We start from the raw sequence: 18,997 nt of genomic DNA, 5'->3' as shown, positions 1-18,997 counted from the left end.
CACTATATTGAAGGAATAGAACCATGCCACCATGGCCATACAAGGTAGGTGCTACAGACCTCCGTTGTAAAGGCGTTATGATGATGATGATGTAGGATTGTGGTCCTGATGTAGCTGCCCCCCCTCTCTAACCTAGCCTTATGTCTGACCTCTCCATTAATGATTCGTTTTGACAAATAACACATCTGGTAATGTATGCCAAGGATTTAAAAGGAAACATATGTGTCAGCAATTCTACATACAAAAAGATATTATAAGTGCTGTTCTTAACTTAAGGGGAAAACCTCTACAAAAATTATTCACCAAAGTTAACACAAGTGCACCAACTGGGTCTATGACAGACATACAATAAGAGTAATAAAGATAGAGTAAGAGTAATACAGATGATGGGTAGTTGAGTCATTTCTTATGTTTACAATTTTAAAATGTAAAGTAGAATAATATTCAGCAGTTTTCTGCTTGGAAGTTCTGAAAATACTTTCTATCCTTTTGTTGCCACTACTCAAAATGAAGTGTCTCATTCAAGTATACTGTATAACTCTCTGTTTTTGCTGCCAAGTTTGCAGATAATATGCTAAGTTTCTATTAAGTGTAGTGAGAAATAACTTTTCATGTTTCTTTAAGACTTTTTGTTTCTTTTTGCTGCCTAAAATCACTAATGGATTTGAAAGAAGAATGATCTGTTTATCAATTATTTGGTGATGACTCAGCTTGAGAATATTAAAAATATTAATTATCATCAACCAAAACTACTTATCACTAGTCATCTGTTTGAAATCCCATATTGGCAGAGTGGAAAGCATGCTGTTTCTGTGCTTTTGTGAGGATTTTTTTTTCATTCTGCTCTTGAGATGAAATCACTATTAATAGCAGAATACCTAAAAGGAGGTGTATGTAATAGATATTTGTATGATTTAATTAAATATGCCACATTTACTTTACTGAATGCAGAGATAAAGTTATTAATGAGACCTTTCTGACTCAAAGTTTACCTTTGAATCCAGTGGGATAAGTATTCTTTTCCATAAGATATGACTATAAGGAGTTCAATAAAGGTGATTTTCTAGAAGTAAATTATGTGAAAATTTCTGTGAGCATCACCAGTTCTAACAGAACAGAAAGATATATGAAGCAGAGGAGATAAATCTAGTCTGTATTTTATGATGAAATTTCAGTACAAGATGAAAATGTTTAGAGAAATGACAATGTATTCTACATAGACAAAACCTGTTTAACATAAGCATTAAAAACATTAAATACCTCAATTTCATAATACACATTTTCCTTTTCATACTTAAAATGAAATTACATGTATTTACATGTCATTATAATTTAATTAACAATTTCCTATCTAGATGTCAGTCAGAAATGTTTAGATGTTGATGAAGCCAGGTACATAACCACAATGGCATCTACTGACATCACAATTATTTTTACGGTACAGATGATAACTGTAATATGATAAGTAATATGCAATATACATTTTAACACTTGTGTAGTGACGAGGCCTATTATTTTGCTTAGAATTAAAATATATTAAGTATTTCTAACATAATTTGTGTGCCTGGATGACTTAGTGGTCTTTGCATGTGAGCAAGTGAGGGATATGACCTTATCTCTTGGATAAGAATCTTTCCCAATACAGTCCAGATCTATGGTCGATACTCCTTTAAGATGGCTGTCCACTGCTGGTGCCTGAATGTTTTGCAAAGGGACGTAGGCACATCTAGAAATAGTCCTAAAACTACCAACCATTCAGGGACCTGCAGGGTGTGGGAAATCACTTCACCTCGTAACTTCTGCCCAATCACCAACTGTATTTTCCCCAATTGAAAAGTGGTGTATCACCTCTGACTGTGTCTACTCTCTACACTAAACCATCATGGCTGACTAACAACAGAACCACGTCATGCCTGCCCCACTTGTTGTCTAAACTTTAGGGACTTTTTCCCAAAGCACCGAGTTTGAGGGTGAGCCCATATGTAAAGAATTGTACCCGAGGTTTAGCTTGCAGCAGGACAACATAACAGCTTAAATAGAAAATTAGAAAGAATAAACCATATTTGCATATTTGCATATTCAGAAATGAGTAATTATAAGTCTTGGGTAGAAGTAAGTCACTCTTTTAAAATGTGAGAGATGGTCGAATACAATATGCATGCTGCATTTCAGCTTCATAATGGTGCTCTTTAAGAAATAAAATGTGATTTTTGTTCATATTTTATTTTGAAAATGTTAAAATGGGTCTGTAAAAATATTGTGTAGTTTACAGTGGACAGCGTGTAATAGTCACCATAAAACAATGTTCTTTAATTTAATCTAGTTTGTTTATGTAACTGGGTGTTTAGATAACCAAGAAAATATTATCATAGCACCAACATCTTATAGGGCTTGTAAGCATTCCGTTTCAGACATATGTGTGAATGTCTCCACCTGTTCTCCCAGAAGCTGGCTCCCCAGTTCATTGGCCCTTACATAATTGTGTGAATGCCATCACCTACTGCCTTGCCCTTCCAAGGCCACAAGGGAAATTAATATTTTCGGAGTTCCACAAGTCATTACTACAACTCACACTGGTGACAATGAGACCATTGGCCACTAATCTGCCTGTCAAAAACTCCTGAGAGCTCATGCCCCACTGCATTCTGGATGCCTGTTGGGTTCAATCCATTCTCCAGTATGTGGTCCACTGGCAGGAAAGGAGGTCACGAAGCGCGGACATTGTTTCCCAGCCCAAGAGCTCAATACGCCTAAGCTGATCCGTACCTTCCATGCCTGACATCCTTCATAACTATTGGCTGAATCCAGAGACCACCACTGGGGGGGCTACTGCCAACCCGGGGCTGGGAGCAGTTCGCAGCCAGCATTTGCTGCTAATAACCACAGGAAATCTGGATGCCTGATTCTCCAGGCAGCCCACACTCTGTCAGCTTGTCAGCCTGTTTCTGCAAGTAGCAATTTTCCTGAACACGAATGAAGAAACACAAAGCACTGTGCTAGGATATCAGCCTGTCAGACTGTAATTAACATAGTGGCAATTAACACTGCTTGGAGTTCAAGGTTATGGCAAGGGACCTTTTAAGGTTTATTTTCTATTTTTTTCTATTTTCTTCTTTCCTTTTTTCCTCGTCCTCCCTTGAGGCACAGGGTCATTTTTGCTAATGACAGTCCCTCAATAACATCTCTTCTTGACAAAATCACAACATTATGGTATGAAAATGAGATATGCATTTCCTAATGTACTTTGAGACTGTCGTGGGCTTACAACTTGTGTTATTTGTTCAAATGAAGTTTGAGCTAAAAAGATAGGATATGTGAGGTAGTGAGAGGTGGCTTTTGAGAGAGCCACCTGTTACCAGAAAAGACCCTGTGGAATGACACACACCTGTTCTGAATAATTAGCACTTAGAAACAGTGACATGAGGAATAGGGGCTCTGGGTGGAATTTGTTATTCCACTGAGGTAATTAAGAGGCTTATAAAAAAATGGTTTGGGGCTGTGTCTAGAGTTCAGGCTGTTAAGAGATGGTGAGTTAAAACTGTTCTGCAGGGAGTTCTCATCTGTTCCAGATTGAGGCCTGAGAGACTGTGAGTTAGGAATACTTGCCAAAATACAGCTTAGTTCTGAATTGAGGAGTATCACAGTGTGCTTGTGGAACAAGGTGGGCCATCTGAATTAGGGATGATGGGAGTCATTAGGGAGTAGTTGGGCATTATTGGGAGTGGAACAGAGTACTTTCCTTCCTTAGGAATAGTAATAGGAATCTAAATGATACAAATTGAAAGAGGTATAAGAGAGAAAACAACCAACTAACTGCTGCTATTGGGGATGCAAGTTTTTGATTAAATCGATAACTGCAGTCCCAATTTCTCAGAATGATTATTAAATCTTGGTAACAAAATAAATTAATTGACGGTATACAAAAAAATTACAAATTTCAAATTAAGCACAAAATCGTAATCATTGTGTACTGTACTATAAGTCGCTATACTGACACAAACCCCTGGCCTCCCCCTGGGTGAGAGGGGAAGTCCCCATGAATTGTGATATAATGTGGCCCTTCCTACTTTCTAGTTACTGTAATAGCTAATGTAATATGATGTACAAGCAAATTATGGTCATTCAGCAGATATATTACTGCAGAAAGTTTTCAAGGTGATCTGCATGCAGAGTTAACAAGTAAGTTCCATTTACTGGTAAAACTGTTGGTTCCATTTATTAGTATAACTGAAATCAATTTATATTGGATTAAATTAGATGTATTCACAAACCTGCTTGTTTACGATGTAATAGGGCCGTTTCACGTCATGGGAAGTTTTGTTGCCACATTTCTAAACCTGAAATATAAAAATAGTGTTGCAATTGCCCTTTAAAGAGTACTATTTCCAGGCAAACAGGATCAGACAGAAGAATAAGTGAGGGGAAGAAAATTTGATTACTAATGAAGATCTGTTGAAAAGTGAGTGTTCTTGTAGTTTATAATGAAGTGAAGATTGAGAAGAAGGTGTTAGGGTTTAAGCTGAATTAATTGCTTCAGTGTTTCATTGCGTAAAGTAATAGTGAAATTAAAACTTAAAACTGGGTAATGGAATTAGGTTGATAAATACTAATGAGGACATTAAACAGTACATGCAATGCTGTATTGCTTTTTCATACGTATTACATTGTCCTCTGTATTTGTGAATTTTAACCTTATTTTGAAGGCATGTTCAATGTACGGTGTATGTTCCTCTAAATTACCATGTTATGAACATTATAATATATAGTATAATTTTTCAAACGAACAAGTAATAGGTTTATTCCATGCTGAAAAGAGAAGAAAGAAAACACAACATTTTGGCCGTGGAGCCTTCTTCAGCTGTGAGAAAGACAGGGCAGTAAGCAAAGGTAATGTAGCATAGGAGAACAAAAGCTGGGAGAGAGGAGGGGCAGGAGGTGGGAGCAGGGGACAGACAGAGTGGCCAATCAGGTAGTGTGAAGTCAGGATAGGTGAAGAGAGGTGTGAAATGAAACCAACAATGAATAGAGAGCATTTAGAAGAAAATGAGTCTGTCACTGAGAGAAGGGGAAAGGTGTGATCCTAGCTGCAGGATAATTTTAGTTTCTGTAGTCTTTCTGATGTGGTAGTTAGGAAAACCATCTTTGAGAACACAGACGGAGAGATTAGTGTGGTAATGGCCATCAGAGGTGAAATGAGAAACAATATGCTTGGAGAAATCTTTAAATTTCACAGTCCTAACATGTTCTCTGAAGCAGTCTCCAAGTCTCCTTCCTGTTTCCCCAATGTAGAAGGCTGGGCATTTACTCCAAGAGATACAGTAAATAAGGTTGCTGGAGGTACAAGATATCATCTGAGTGATCCGGAATTGTCCTGAGGGGCCTTGATTGAGTGTGGTGTTACTGTATATATGTACTTGCAGGTGATACAGCGAGCTCTGTTGCAAGGGAAAATGCGTGGTGTGGATGGTTGCTGAGGGCAGTCAAGGGAGCTGTGAACAAGAAGGTTACGCAGATTAGGTGGTCAGAAATATGAAATGATGGGGTGGTCAGAAAAGAGGGCCCCAATGGAGGGTTCATGCTGCAGAATGGAAAAGTTGTCATTAATAGTCCTGGGGATAGAAAGTGGAATAAAGAAGTTATATCATTTAGTAATGCCAATCCATATAACATATCAAACAGTGAATCTGCACACTCTCTGGCAAGTTGAGTACTGTAGTTGTTATCTCAAAAGACATCTTGTCATGTACTGAACATCGTGGGGACCGTGCTTTTCTTCCTTGCTCTGACAAAAATATTACAAATATTGAACTGTTGCAATGACACATATATTTTGGCTCCTATCCAGATGTCAAAGAGTTCTACAATATATGTCATATCATCATGAAACAGGCGACTGCTCATAAAGTTTTGGGGATATCCATATCCACAAAGTAAAATGCCATTTTCCTCTCTAGAAGGCCATGCGGCAACAGAAGAGAACCGCTCTTTGTCACCTGAGAATCACTCCTCTTCTGATACCAGTGCAAAGAATGTGGCTCTCCATGTGGTTTCTCTGTCTTCATCTGTTCTCATGTAAGATGGCTCCCAGTTTATGGGCCCTTGCAAAATCCGTGAATGTGTGAATGCCATCACCTAATGCCTCACTTTTCCACGCTCATGACAATAGGATCTTCTGCCACTACTCCGCCTGTCAAAAACTCCACAAAGTTCACACCCCGCCGCATCCTGGACTTCTGTCAGGTTCAATCCAGGACAGTGTCAGAGTAAAATGCCATTTTCAAGTAAATATGTTCTCCTTAGAGTTTTGTGTTGTTTGCAACATTTTTCTGCAATTGACAGGCTGTAAAAATAATGTTGCAAGTTTCCCTTTTCCGGGGCTAAACCCACACTGGGATTGTGGAAGAAGTTCTTCAGGAAGACCAATGGAATGATCTTCAGAATTCTTGTAATCATCTTGCCCATCACCACAGGGGGATCTTTCTGGCAGCAGGACAATTTGGAAATCTGTAATTTCCAAAACTAGATTTGTCCCCTTTCCTAAATGACATCCTGGCCATAATCTGGGATTACATCTTCATTCTAAATATGTATGGATAGTATAGAGGTATACTATTGAATAGCATAGAATGTTAGTTCCTGTACACTGTGCTAAAAATGCAGGTGTGATTTCCAACAATTCATGCTGCTTTATATTTTATTTGTGTGATGTATTTATTGGAGTTGAGCTCCAAATTTGTTTTATTGGGAGCAATGGGATGGAATTGAATATATTATTGTTTACAGAGTCTTTGTGATCTTTTATGTATAATAGATCTTCAAAAGTTGTCATTCAAGTGGGTCTGACTAACTCCTTTTCCTGCATCGGGCTTCTCCTTTCATTAGCTATACAGGTTGTACAGTACCTGCTGTTCATGTTCTAAAATCTGCTTTTAAATTCTACCTTTGCTGCTGAGCGATCTCATTCTGGAGTCTTGGTCACTCTGCCATGCTCCACAAACCTTATCCTTGTGATAGACAAAGTCATTGATCACCTGATTTTCACCAAAACAACCCAGTTATTTCCTTGTATTGTATAAAATCTAAATATCTCTTTACGGTGATTGATGATATTTCTCTTGTTGTCTTCCTAAGTAGTATGAACACTTTTCTTCTGTCTGTGTTTAAGGTTTGAGAGCTTTCCTCTAATTGGTTTTGATCCTTCAATGCACATTACCACTTCTGTACAGGTGTATTTGAAATTGGAAATGTCTTAGTATGATGAAGCAGCACAGCAGTGACTTTCAAATATTTAGAATAAAGGATGAATTAACACTGTAGTAATTATATTTTCAGGATCACATTTTTAGGATTGCTACAGCTGTTATAATTACTGATAATCCAATTTCTTCACTCCAACATCAGATATAAAAGAACAGCTAGACAGTTTCAACAGATGGTATTGCTGCTTCTCAATATTTTTGTTTTATATATGCTCAGAATATCATAACAGAAGAGCCTTTATCTTTTAAAGGTCATTCTTTTTTAAGATGACAAACACATTAATTGAGTTCTTAGACAAGATAAATTACTTTTTGCTCTCTTATTTTTTTTAATTCTGTAATGTTAAAATTGTTTTGATCCCAAAACGCTACATCTTCAATTCAGTATATTTAGCCAATCTACAGTATAAGAGTGGTGCTCTGTCATTTACCAAATGTCTATGTTGTATTACAAAAGATAATTAATTTAGTACTAATGTTATCATCTTCTGAATAAATTGATTTTACGTGAGTCTTACTTATAGCTGTACTAGTAATTTTTAGCAGGGATAATACAGATTCTAAATTGTAACTGTTTATATGTATTATGCAGTTATAAGATATACATTTGTAGCTTGTGAGAAATAGATTTAAAACCACTGTTGTATTACAGCATTATGTGAACATTCCAAAATAAATTTGAGAAATTTAGTTAAATAGAATCATGAAAAAGTGGAACAATATTATTTTATTGCTCCTTGTGAACCAGACAAAACTTTTATTAAAACAATTATGTATACCTATATTCTGAACCATAAAGGTTGAGGGTACAGTTCCTTTGAGATGGTGAATGCTTCACTGCTTCTTGCCATAATTTTAAATCTGGGGGTTTTGGGGCTGCCATTGGTGTTTTCGAAAGGACATGTTCCATCATCAGTGTTTTGTTGATGGGACCACACGATCTCCAGAAAGCGCAACAGTGGTTCTAGTGACCCCTCCTCTATACCTGCCAGGCCTTGTCACAACTTACTTGGAGGCCCAGCAGGGGTTTCTCCTCTTCAGACAGAGCCATTGGCTACCTCTTTCAATCTCTAAAACAGCTCTGATAGTTTAATGTAAGGACTTTCCACAGATTTCAAGCTCCTTCTACAGCCTGGTAGTGGATGTTGCCACACATCCACGGCACCCAACCTCTAATGGGCAGACCTTCACTGTCCATCCTTGTTGTTCTGCTTCAGTTGCTAACCTGTTATACTGTTTCTTCTTCCTCTCATAAGCCTCATCCACTGTATCCTCCCATGGCACTGTCAGTTCCAAGAGGCAGTTATGCCGTACAGAGTTGGACCACAGTACCAATTCTGGTCTAAAATTGGTATTAACGATTGACTTTGACGGGCATATCACATTGTTGCATATTACATTGCAAAAAATTTCAGAGCTAGAGCATTAGAATTAAGTGACGTATATATTTTTTCATGTATTTGTAATATTTTACAGTTTCATGCTCCTTTTGGACCACTGAGGAGTAGTATAATACTTCACCAGCCTATTACTTGGCTTCAACCATGCAATTATCACCACAACACTCTCCATAACATCACCACATATGTTGTTTTCCAAATACCTCAGTATTCTCTGAATCACAGAAATTGCCATTTTGTCTCTCAGATGTCAATGCTACCCCTCAACATTCTGTGATCAAGTAGATCTTATCCATGTAGACAGTCAGCTACAGTTTTTCTACTGATATGTACAGTACTTTATTTCTTCCTGGAAATCATTGTGTTATAGCCACTTTAATCTGAAAACATTTACACTGATGGATGTGACTGTTCTGTGCCAGTATTGTGAAACTCCAGGATATGGTCCTGTCCCTCAGTACTCTACTCTAGTGAACTGACTGTTAAATCTTATTTGCTGAGCAAACATTCTCTCAGGGAGGATGTCTTCATGTGTAATTTACACAGTACATTAGTGTTCCTCCTGACTATATTAAGTCTTTATACCAAATAAAACGTTATAATGTTTAAACCTTTTCTATGATTACTTCCCTTACTTATGACTTACTTAGTCTTGTTATCGCAGTAAAAAAAGCATTCTTTTTAGAATTTGATTAATAGGGAATTTTAATATGGAATTGAAAATATTTTGCCTACCCTTTTAAGCTATGATATAAGTTGTCAAGTGGGGCGTTGGTATAGTGACTTGCATGTTAGAGGGTGAGGGTTCAAACACAGCACCGGGCATGAGTTTTCTTTTAAAAAAAAATATTTCTTTGAAAAACTAAAATAGTAAATATTATGGAAGCTATTTTGAATTTCTGGGTATTTCTAAATATCAAAACATGTTCAAAGTTAAGTGATTTATTAATAACAGCTAATAATTTCAAACTACTTGTATTTTAAAATTGTATTTTGTTCGGGGTGATTTGTCACTTTCAATTTATTAAACTTTCAATTTTCAACTTTTAATTTATTAAACATATATGTTTGAGACAGGGTTTTCCAGACCTTTGTTTAATTTCTGAAACTCCCTCTGTATTCCATGATTTAACCTTTTCTATAAATACTTGCGCGCATTACTTGCGCAGTAAAAAACCTCACACTTTTTAGAATCTTCTAAATAGGGAATATACTGTAATATGGAATCGCTTATCTAAAGAAATTAATAACGATATTAATTTAAGGATCTAAATATATGTATTTATATAGCTGGTAGTATTACTGTAATCCACTTTCTTTGTAAACATGTTTTATTTTTAATTTGACTCATTCACGCATAATTACTTTCTAAACATATTTAAGCTGTTCATCTCAGCTGTATTTCCGAGCAGCCTGTTGGTACAGCAGGTTTGTCAATAGGGGTTCTGTCTAGGTGATCCGAGTTTAATATCTGCTTAGGGCACAAGGTTTTCTTCTAACAAAGACACTATATTAACTTTTTTTAATATATTAAAACATATTCAATGTTAAGTTATATTAATAATTAAATAAAAATGTGAATTAGCAAACATGAATACTGTCAACTGTTCAATCGGTTTAATTCAAAACACTTTATTCAGTGGGGTAATTTAACAGACGCCTCAAGCTTTAAAATGAAATCGTATATATTGTAATTAGAATTGAGAATAACAAAGTGCTATTAAAATACCACTTCTTCATCCTAGCATTAATCCCACATCAGCAGGGTCCGCTTGCCGGCACGCCCATCTCCATTTGGCGCGGTCTTGCCATTAGATGCGACCGAGAATACTCCAACCGGTGCGTCACTCCGCCTGCCATCGGAGACCTTCACCATTACTTCCAACGAGTCGTTGTATCCAGCCAGCATCACGAGGAGGTGGTGATAGGACTTTGCCGGCCTGCTATGAAAATACCACCGAAACTATAATAATGTGTCTAGTCATTATTAACAGTATTAATTTAATAATAATAATTTCAAGCTTCTTGTATCTATTTCAGAGTCATTTTTTCTTCAGTTTTTATAACCATCGCTTATTAAAATACCTATTTATGACACAGACCCTGCAACCTACAGGTTTAAAGATTGCAATTTGTGAAAAAATTCACAGCTTTTTTTTTCAACAATACCTAGTACATGGTTGCAATTTTAGAAACCTTAGCTTGATTAAAGTGGATCCCAGGTGCAACTGACTTCATAACGCGAGAAGGCATTATGCTGTATTTTTTATGCATCAGTTGAAGCCTTCTGAAGTTTTCTAAAAATGTAACATAATATTGTGTGGCACGATGGGCAACTGATTCTTTTAATTTCTAAGAAAATGAAAAATAAGAAACAATAATGTGTCTGCCTAAAACAGACATTGCCTGATTTTAAAACGGGTTTAGTTTAAAACACGAAATCCACAATAAACAGTTGATTTTCCTTGTGATCAGCTTAGAATCTTAGAATTATAATTTCAATCATTTTTATTTTTCCTACCTCTATAACGAAAATGTCAAAGAGAAATTTCTTCAGCGACATACAGCCAAAAAAGTTTGGTGCCGTCTTCTCCGCTTTATAGGTACACTCCTGGTGGAAGAATTTTAACCTCGAATATTTGCCCACCAGCTAACACACAGAAGCAAACTCAATACAAAATATACTTGCAAGAATAGCGATTACAACCATTAAAAAACATACTTGCTTTATACTGTACAGTGTATTAAAACTAACACTCTATGGGCACTACACTGTGAGTAAAACTGCCCACTAAACCTCTTTCCCACAAATTTCATGGAGGCAAGGTCAGGTAGCTGATTCACAGAGCCGCTTGTAAGAGCAAGTGACTTTCTGCTAAATTAAATAAAGTTACAGTACAGACAGATTTCAAGCAAAATTAGCTGCTTGTCAAAATCAGCTACTTTGCAAGCAGTTAATGAATTCTCAAAATGTACCTTTTGTCTGTCGTGCAAACTCAACAAACATTATTTTTTATAATTCTAAAATTTGAACAATATGCCTCTCAGGGACTTATTATAGTATTGTAGCGAATACGGTTTGTGCAGGAAAATCTAAATATCGCCCCCCCCCTCCCAGCTGGGTCTCACCTCCCATTGTTCCAAAGCCTTATGGTTTCAAAGTATGTCTGAAATATCCTTTCTTACTCCGGTTATTAATCCAATCTATTTTTACTCATCCCACTATGTTAAAAATATAGTCAAAAGTATAACTGTAAAAGTTAAATTCCAAGCTGAATGGTCATTCATTATTAATATTGTAACGAATGTCAGGCATACAGATGGTTGCAGTGCAGTGACAGTACAGCCCTCTACTCCCCTGCGCATAACAGCGATGTTGGCTGCATAGGCTGAAGAAGGTCTTGTGTAGCTCAGTCGACAAAACCTCTGTTGAGCGACGCAGGAGACCTGAATTTGAGCCCATGTGGTGAAGGATGAACTGTGACAGGAGCAGCGAGAGCAAAATCCCAAGAACCCAAATTTGTTACAGTATTATTAATAATATATTCTGTATTGCATTTAAATTGAAATGTAAATATAACCCTTTTCTCTCTTTTAACCTAAGAAATCCTAAATCACGAAACCATCACTTATAATAATTCATCCAGATACACACACTCACACCGTAGCCAACAACAAGCTATAATAGTGGACTATTTTTATATATTCAGCTATGTAAGAAACAAAGTAATTCTCTGATCGGGCTTTGAACCGCCTGGGTACAGCGCTACCACTATACCACTACCACTATAAGGACAATCATTTTTTTAAAAAAACTAACCTCAAATGTTTCCAAAATGTCCCCTTGTGATATTTTAGCTGCTTAGTTAGACGACTACATATTAATACTTCTGTCAAGTGGTATTTTGTCAGTAGAACTTTTATTATTTTAAATTAGTATTTTAAACGTTTAAAAAGTAAAAATCTTACAACATACACAAAGATTCTAAGCTGATCACAAGGAAGAAATATCATCCATTTTTTGTGCATAAAAAGTGTTTTTTAACAGATTTTAAAGTCATGCAATGTTTTAGGCAGGAACACGTCATTGTATCTTATTTTTTATTTCGTTTTTAAAAATTAAATAAATCGTTTACCCATCGTGTTGATAAGCTGTTCTCCGATTACTGGCAATTGTAAAAAAAAATACAATTTTGTCTCTTGTTTAATTGAAAGATTTCCATGAAGAAATCCTTAAACACAAAACCATCATGTTTTATAATTCATCCTGCTGGTTCGCTGTTGAATGACGCTGACAGACCAGGTTCAATTCCAGGCGGTGTACTATATAGTACAGTTTAAACTTTTTTTTATTCCAAGTTAAATTGTTGGCTGATTACTGGCCGATGACATTTGGATTAAGAAAAAATATAGATTTTCTGTTGACAATAAACTATAATAGTGGACTATTTTTATGCATTTGGCTAAAATGCATATATACGAGAAACAAACCGAAAGTAATGCTCTGATCGTGCTTTGAACTGCCTGGGTGCAGCTCGCTACATTACAGTGCTCATTACCACTACAAGGACAATAGAAGTTTTTTTTTAAAAAAGAAACGAATGTCAAAATGTTTCCAGAATGTCCACTTGTGATACTTTAGCTGCTTAGGTACACGATTCCATATTCATATAACTATCAAGTGATGTTAACTCACTACGACATTTATCTTTTTACAATAACAGCAAGTGGTGTTCTTACTATGTATTGTAAGAAAAGGATAAAATGTTATACATTTTTATGAAGCACAGAATATAAGCTTAATAATGTTAGAACAAGCATGTTAAAACTAGAACCCACTGTAAGTTACCAAGTTAAAGATTTTGATGAATAAAATATTTATGCATAATTAAATTATTTATGAAGAAGGTGGAAGGTTGTGTACTTTTGTCCAACTGAGCAATTTTGCTTTTATAAAATATACCGACTTTTTAATGTTTAATGTTTAGCATGCTGTAATACACAGGTAAAATTATTAAAAGTCTAAACAGTATACCAAATTTAATTCTTAACTGGAAAAAAGATGTCCTCAGCAGTGTCTGGGATTTGAAACTGGGCGTTTTCTGGCAACAGCTCAAATGCTGTACATGAGACGTTTAGCTTTATTAGCTCCACCTGGCGGTTTTATAAGGTGCTTCCGGATACTATTATAATATTTCAATTAACATGCGGTATTATGCAGTATATTGCACCACGTCCACCACATTTTAATGCAGCATACCTCGCTCATTTTGAATGTCTGGATCTGTATATGCTAATGCAGAGCAGTTTAAGATATCTTGAGCAACAGAATTTTGGACATACTTATTTAGCCTATTTAGTTCCTTAGTAGGTACTCTGGTAAGTAAGAAGTTACAATAGTCTGACCTTGATGAAATAAAGGTATATATCTGAACTCATTAAATGGAGGAAGAGATTGTAATCAAGCTGCCACTGACTATTCCAGACTTTTTACATGAGAAATCAAACTGAAAATTGGAAACAGTTCAGTACTGAAGGTCAAAGCAGTTTTTTTAAGACATTAAAAGTTTTTTCTTTGATGTCCCATTGATTTGGACAAGCTGCAGTTTGTGAACAGGGTCCAAAGCAAAGGTAGTAGGTCATATTTTAGCTAACAACTTGGTAGCATAAAATAAGAAGTCAACAAAAGAAAAAAAATGACATTCTTGTGACATATTTTAGATTGGCATTGTCACGTATGTCGGAAGGGACGAACTGTGGAATGGCAGGAGAGCGAAAAAGACCCTATGCATAGCGGAGAGACGGGGGTTAGCCCAGGCTCAGCTGTTGAGGAAATGCCATATAGAAACCTATGCCCTCAGGCCATGGACAGGAGCGACCTGGTGCTAGGCGGGTCTCAGTACATCCAAACCTCAATGCTGAGCGAGGAGCAGAGCAGAAACAGGAAGTAAATAGGCTACACAACAAGACACACCAGAAAGACATGAATAATCACAGGGAACTAGGAACAGGACAGAAGTAGAGCGCCCTCTAGGTGTACTGGGTGTGACAGGCATCTTGTGTTGATACTATGTTAATATTACCATATTTTACTTCAATGATTTATCACTTGGATTACTCTAGATAAAAATATATTCTGTCTAAATAAGAAATATAGAAGTTTGGATGAAAAGTTTTTTTGGCTTTGGTAGTATTTTCTCATTTTAAAGGTTTATTTTGGCACACTCAGACGTGTGCTTATGGTCATCACCATACTGAGAAAAATGTTTCAAAATGAGAGTTTGGCATGTACAAAGAAATGAAACTGTACCTCACATTTTATTCTGGCTGCTATTTGTGCTTCATGAGAGCTACCCCCAAACTTCAATTTAGAGTCTGTTGTTGTCTGTTGTCTATAGTCATATATTCAAATGCATGCAATTATTTTTGTTTAAATTTCAAAACAACATTGCACAATGGCCTGGTGTGCTTTCGCCCATTCTCCTTTGCTGATTTTCTGAAGCTCTTTCAAGTTGCTTATGGACAGCAAATTTCAAGTCCCCAGATTCTCAATAGGACTAGTCAGGACTTTCACAGGGCCACTCAAGGATATGCACTTTTTTATTCTTAAGCCACTCCAGTGTAGCTTTGGCCTTATGCTTCAGAACAATTTTCTGCTGACAAGTAAAATGTCACCTATTCAGACAGACATTTATCAGACAGAAACAGGGTTTCTTCTAGTATTTGCCTGATTTTGCTCTGCCCATTTTTTCATCAGTCCTAACAAGATTTTCAATTCCTGCTGAGAAGCAGCATCTCCATACTGTAGCATGATGCTGTCATGACCATTCTTGACTTTAAGAATGGTGTTGAGTCAGAGATGAGCTGTGTTGGTTTTGTGCCAAGTGTAATGTTTGGCATTAATTATTTTTCACTTTTTCTTTGACATGAATTATCTATTCTTTTTTTCTATGTGTGGAGAGGACTGTGTGTATAACAAATGTTAACTTCTACTTTAAAGTGCCATGAACTGCAAGATTTAAAGCAACAAATGTAAAAACTGTGCAAGGTGCTGAATATTTTTGTAAAGGCACTGTATAGAGAGGGAATCAGAAGGCATGATTAGAAGACATGTTAAGAGCTCAAAAGAAGAGCTAGGTTTCTGTTTTTGTTTTAATTTGTTACTTAAGATTAAGGAGCACTTATTTTTACCTTCTGACTGTTTGTGTGACTGTTGTTCCTGCCTATTAAAAGTTTCCTGTTTTGGCTTCCCATTCCAGGTGTGTCACAATATTTACCATATTAATCAAACCAGTTTTTAGGAAATTATATTGTTTGATTTTGTGGCATGTTTGCTAAAAATAATCATCAAAGTAATTGTGAAAGTATTTTAGGTGAAATACAAATGTCTACCTAAGATAAATAAAATACTCTTAACAATAAAGTTGTATCTGCAACTTTATACATTCACTTGATCTGCAAAGATTACACAATATGTTGCCTGCAAAGTACACCATCATGTTATGATAGTTGTGCATATGTAATATACTGTATATACTTCATTTTGAATATAAAACAAAAGTTGTTATAACACATGATCTAAAATTCTGAGCAGAAAGGTTTTTTTATAGTAAGAGAAAAAAAGATTATTGTCAGGAACACAAAGAGACTAAGCTAAAAGATCAAAGTTCCTTTGAAAAAGAATCTAACTTAAATAGTTGTTACTGGATGATATTACACACTACCTGCCCCCTTCCCCTTGTCAGCTGTTAAAATGGTAAGTACATTTCACTTTAGATGTAATGTACCTTGGATCAGAACTTTAGAAAGGGCAGAACTTTAAGACATTAACCTTCTGTTTGTTTTGACACTATCAGTTATCTAGACAACTGTGATGGATGTTAAATATCCATAAGGGAAACACAGGTCTGAATACTTGTATTTGTGCTGTACCAAATGTGTCTTTTACCTGTGAATCTAACTAAGTGTTTGTTAATGGCATAGCTACATTTTGTCACAAGTAATATTCAGTTATGTAAACATTTTGTGATCTTCATATTTTTCAATAGGTATCTCTCAAAATCCAAAAATGCAATAAACAAAAGTCACATGTTCAAACTATTCTACATTTTCCTTTATTTAATAATAATTGATAGTTAAAAATAAAAATATAATTAATGCCAGAAATTTCTGTGTCCAAGAGGCAGCAAACCGATGTTAAACTAAGTTCTTCCACTTACTGTATGACTTTGGGTTAGAGAGAAAGGTAAAATGTAGGCATCGATTTGGATGGTTATTTGGGTGGTGGGTTAGATAAAAAAGTGAATTAATATTGCTCATTAATTAATTTTGATACTTTGATACCTTTATACTTTGTTTAACTTGTGATTAATTTAGTTATGATTTTTCTCAAAAATAAAAGACCAACTTTATGAACAATAGTCCTGTATAAAGGCTATAAATTATTCAATATCAAAGGCTGAGATGGTAGTGGAACTAGACTAAAATAGCTACCCTTCATTTAAATGCTCTACTGTATAAATGGGTACTCTCCAGGTTGTCACTGGAAATTTGTCCTCAAACTTTTTGGTTAAGTAAATTATTAAATAAGTGATGGCAAGATATGAAAATAATGAAATAAAATTCCACATTGCTTAAGTAATTATAAAGATTGATTTTTGAAGGCAGTTGTAATTAATTTCCTTTATTCTACTTTCAACAGAAAGCACATTCTTTAACCTGGACAGCAAGTAGTTTAATATACATCCTCTACCTCTGATACTCCATATCACTGTTATTTTCTATACGTTACTGCCCCTCAGACGTAATTTTTGTCTTTATTAGACATGAAAAACTAATAAAAGGCAAGAATAGATCAATAAATCACAACTCAATCATTCATATGTAGGTATTCTGAACTTTGAGAATAGGCAAGTTCAAATGTTGATGTTATTCTGCTTTTATGGATATAGGTAGAATTAGTGTCAGTTCTAATCAGGAAATAAAAATGATATTGTTTCTTAAAAACTAAAAGAATAGTGAACTGTTTAATAAATACAGTCAACAAAGTATTGTAGTGTTTCTTTTCAGGAATCGTTTTGTGCGCATTTTTAAGATATGGTGCTAAACAGAGAAAATCTGACTTACCTCAAAGCTCTAAACCTACATTATTGATATTTTTTTCAGATGCTCCCCAAACTATTGTGAACATGGGGGGAAATGCTCACAATCTTGGAATACATTCTACTGCAATTGTACACATACTGGCTATATTGGAGCAACATGCCACAGCCGTAAGTATCTGTTATTTATTAAATTATCAGTGCATTACAAAAATTGAAAAAGATTGACTGTTCAAGACAAAATTGTTGCATAAACTGTACCATCTCTTTTTTTTAGGACAACAGCCTGCTTAAGACTATGATCTTTACTAATTTACTTTTTTTTCAAACAAATTCTAATTCAGTTCTGTACACACACATAACAGTACAGATTTTGTCCTAACTGGGTCTCAGTGCTTTCGGCAAGTGACTTTACTATCTGAGGTACATACGTGCTACAGAACTGTTTTTCAATGAAATCTAAAAAATATATAGTTCAACAACATATTATTGGAGGAAAAATGCCTGTCAATTTGAGCTATGACATTATAGTGTACTTGGGTAATATATTATAATATATTATAATGTTTTTTTGAGGGCAGAGCGGTGGCTCTGTGGCTAAGGATCTGCGCCTGTGACTGGAAGGTTGCTGGTTCAAATCCTGTGGCCTGCAGAGGAATCCTACTCCGTTAGGCCCCTGAGCAAGGCCCTTAACCCTAACTACTCCAGGGGTGCTGTATAATGGCTGACCCTGTGCTCTGACCCCAAGCTTCTCTCCCTGTCTGTGTCTCATGGAGAAAAGCTGAGGTATGCGAAAAGACAAGTTCATAATGCAAGAAATTGTATAGGGCTAATAAAGAAACATTATCATTATTACTTCTTGATACTCTTTTTATTAAATAAATCAAAACATCTGAAATAATTTACATATATGGCAAACTGTTAATTTAGAAAGCAAATCTGTAAATGAGGATTTAATATATTTATACTGTATGTAACTAATTGATACTCTAATGGTGCAAAGGCATTAAAGATTTTTTAGTATGTAGTTGATTAGTATGTGTTGTTTTTCTTTTGAATGCTGTATTGCTGTAATGGTTTCTATTGTAAGTTCTATTGAATTAAAAAGAGAGTTGGGGAGGTAAATGTATTGCAGAAATACATAAAAAACAGAGATACTCTATATGAAGTATAACAATTCCATCTAGCGATATTACAATTTAAGATGCAATTTATATTTTTAAGAGCCCTGCCTTTG

The 18,997-nt window shown here is 35.6% G+C and overlaps 1 protein-coding gene across 1 annotated transcript in view; it reads left to right on the top strand.

The window, feature by feature from the left end:
• The window catches only part of cntnap3 (contactin associated protein family member 3), a 438,191-nt gene that overhangs the window by 326,313 nt on the left and 92,881 nt on the right, over window positions 1-18,997 (top strand). Inside the window, exon 11 of the mRNA XM_088910414.1 lies at window positions 17,825-17,931. Within this exon, the coding sequence (XP_088766540.1) occupies window positions 17,825-17,931 (107 nt within the window). The remainder of the gene's footprint in view (window positions 1-17,824; window positions 17,932-18,997) is intronic.

This window comes from Atractosteus spatula, chromosome 3 (assembly GCF_055471065.1).
Source record: "Atractosteus spatula isolate fAtrSpa1 chromosome 3, fAtrSpa1.hap1, whole genome shotgun sequence".
Lineage (NCBI taxonomy): Eukaryota > Metazoa > Chordata > Actinopteri > Semionotiformes > Lepisosteidae > Atractosteus > Atractosteus spatula.
The sequence above is the reverse complement of the archived record's forward strand: the minus strand, read 5'-3'. Positions and strand labels throughout refer to the sequence as shown.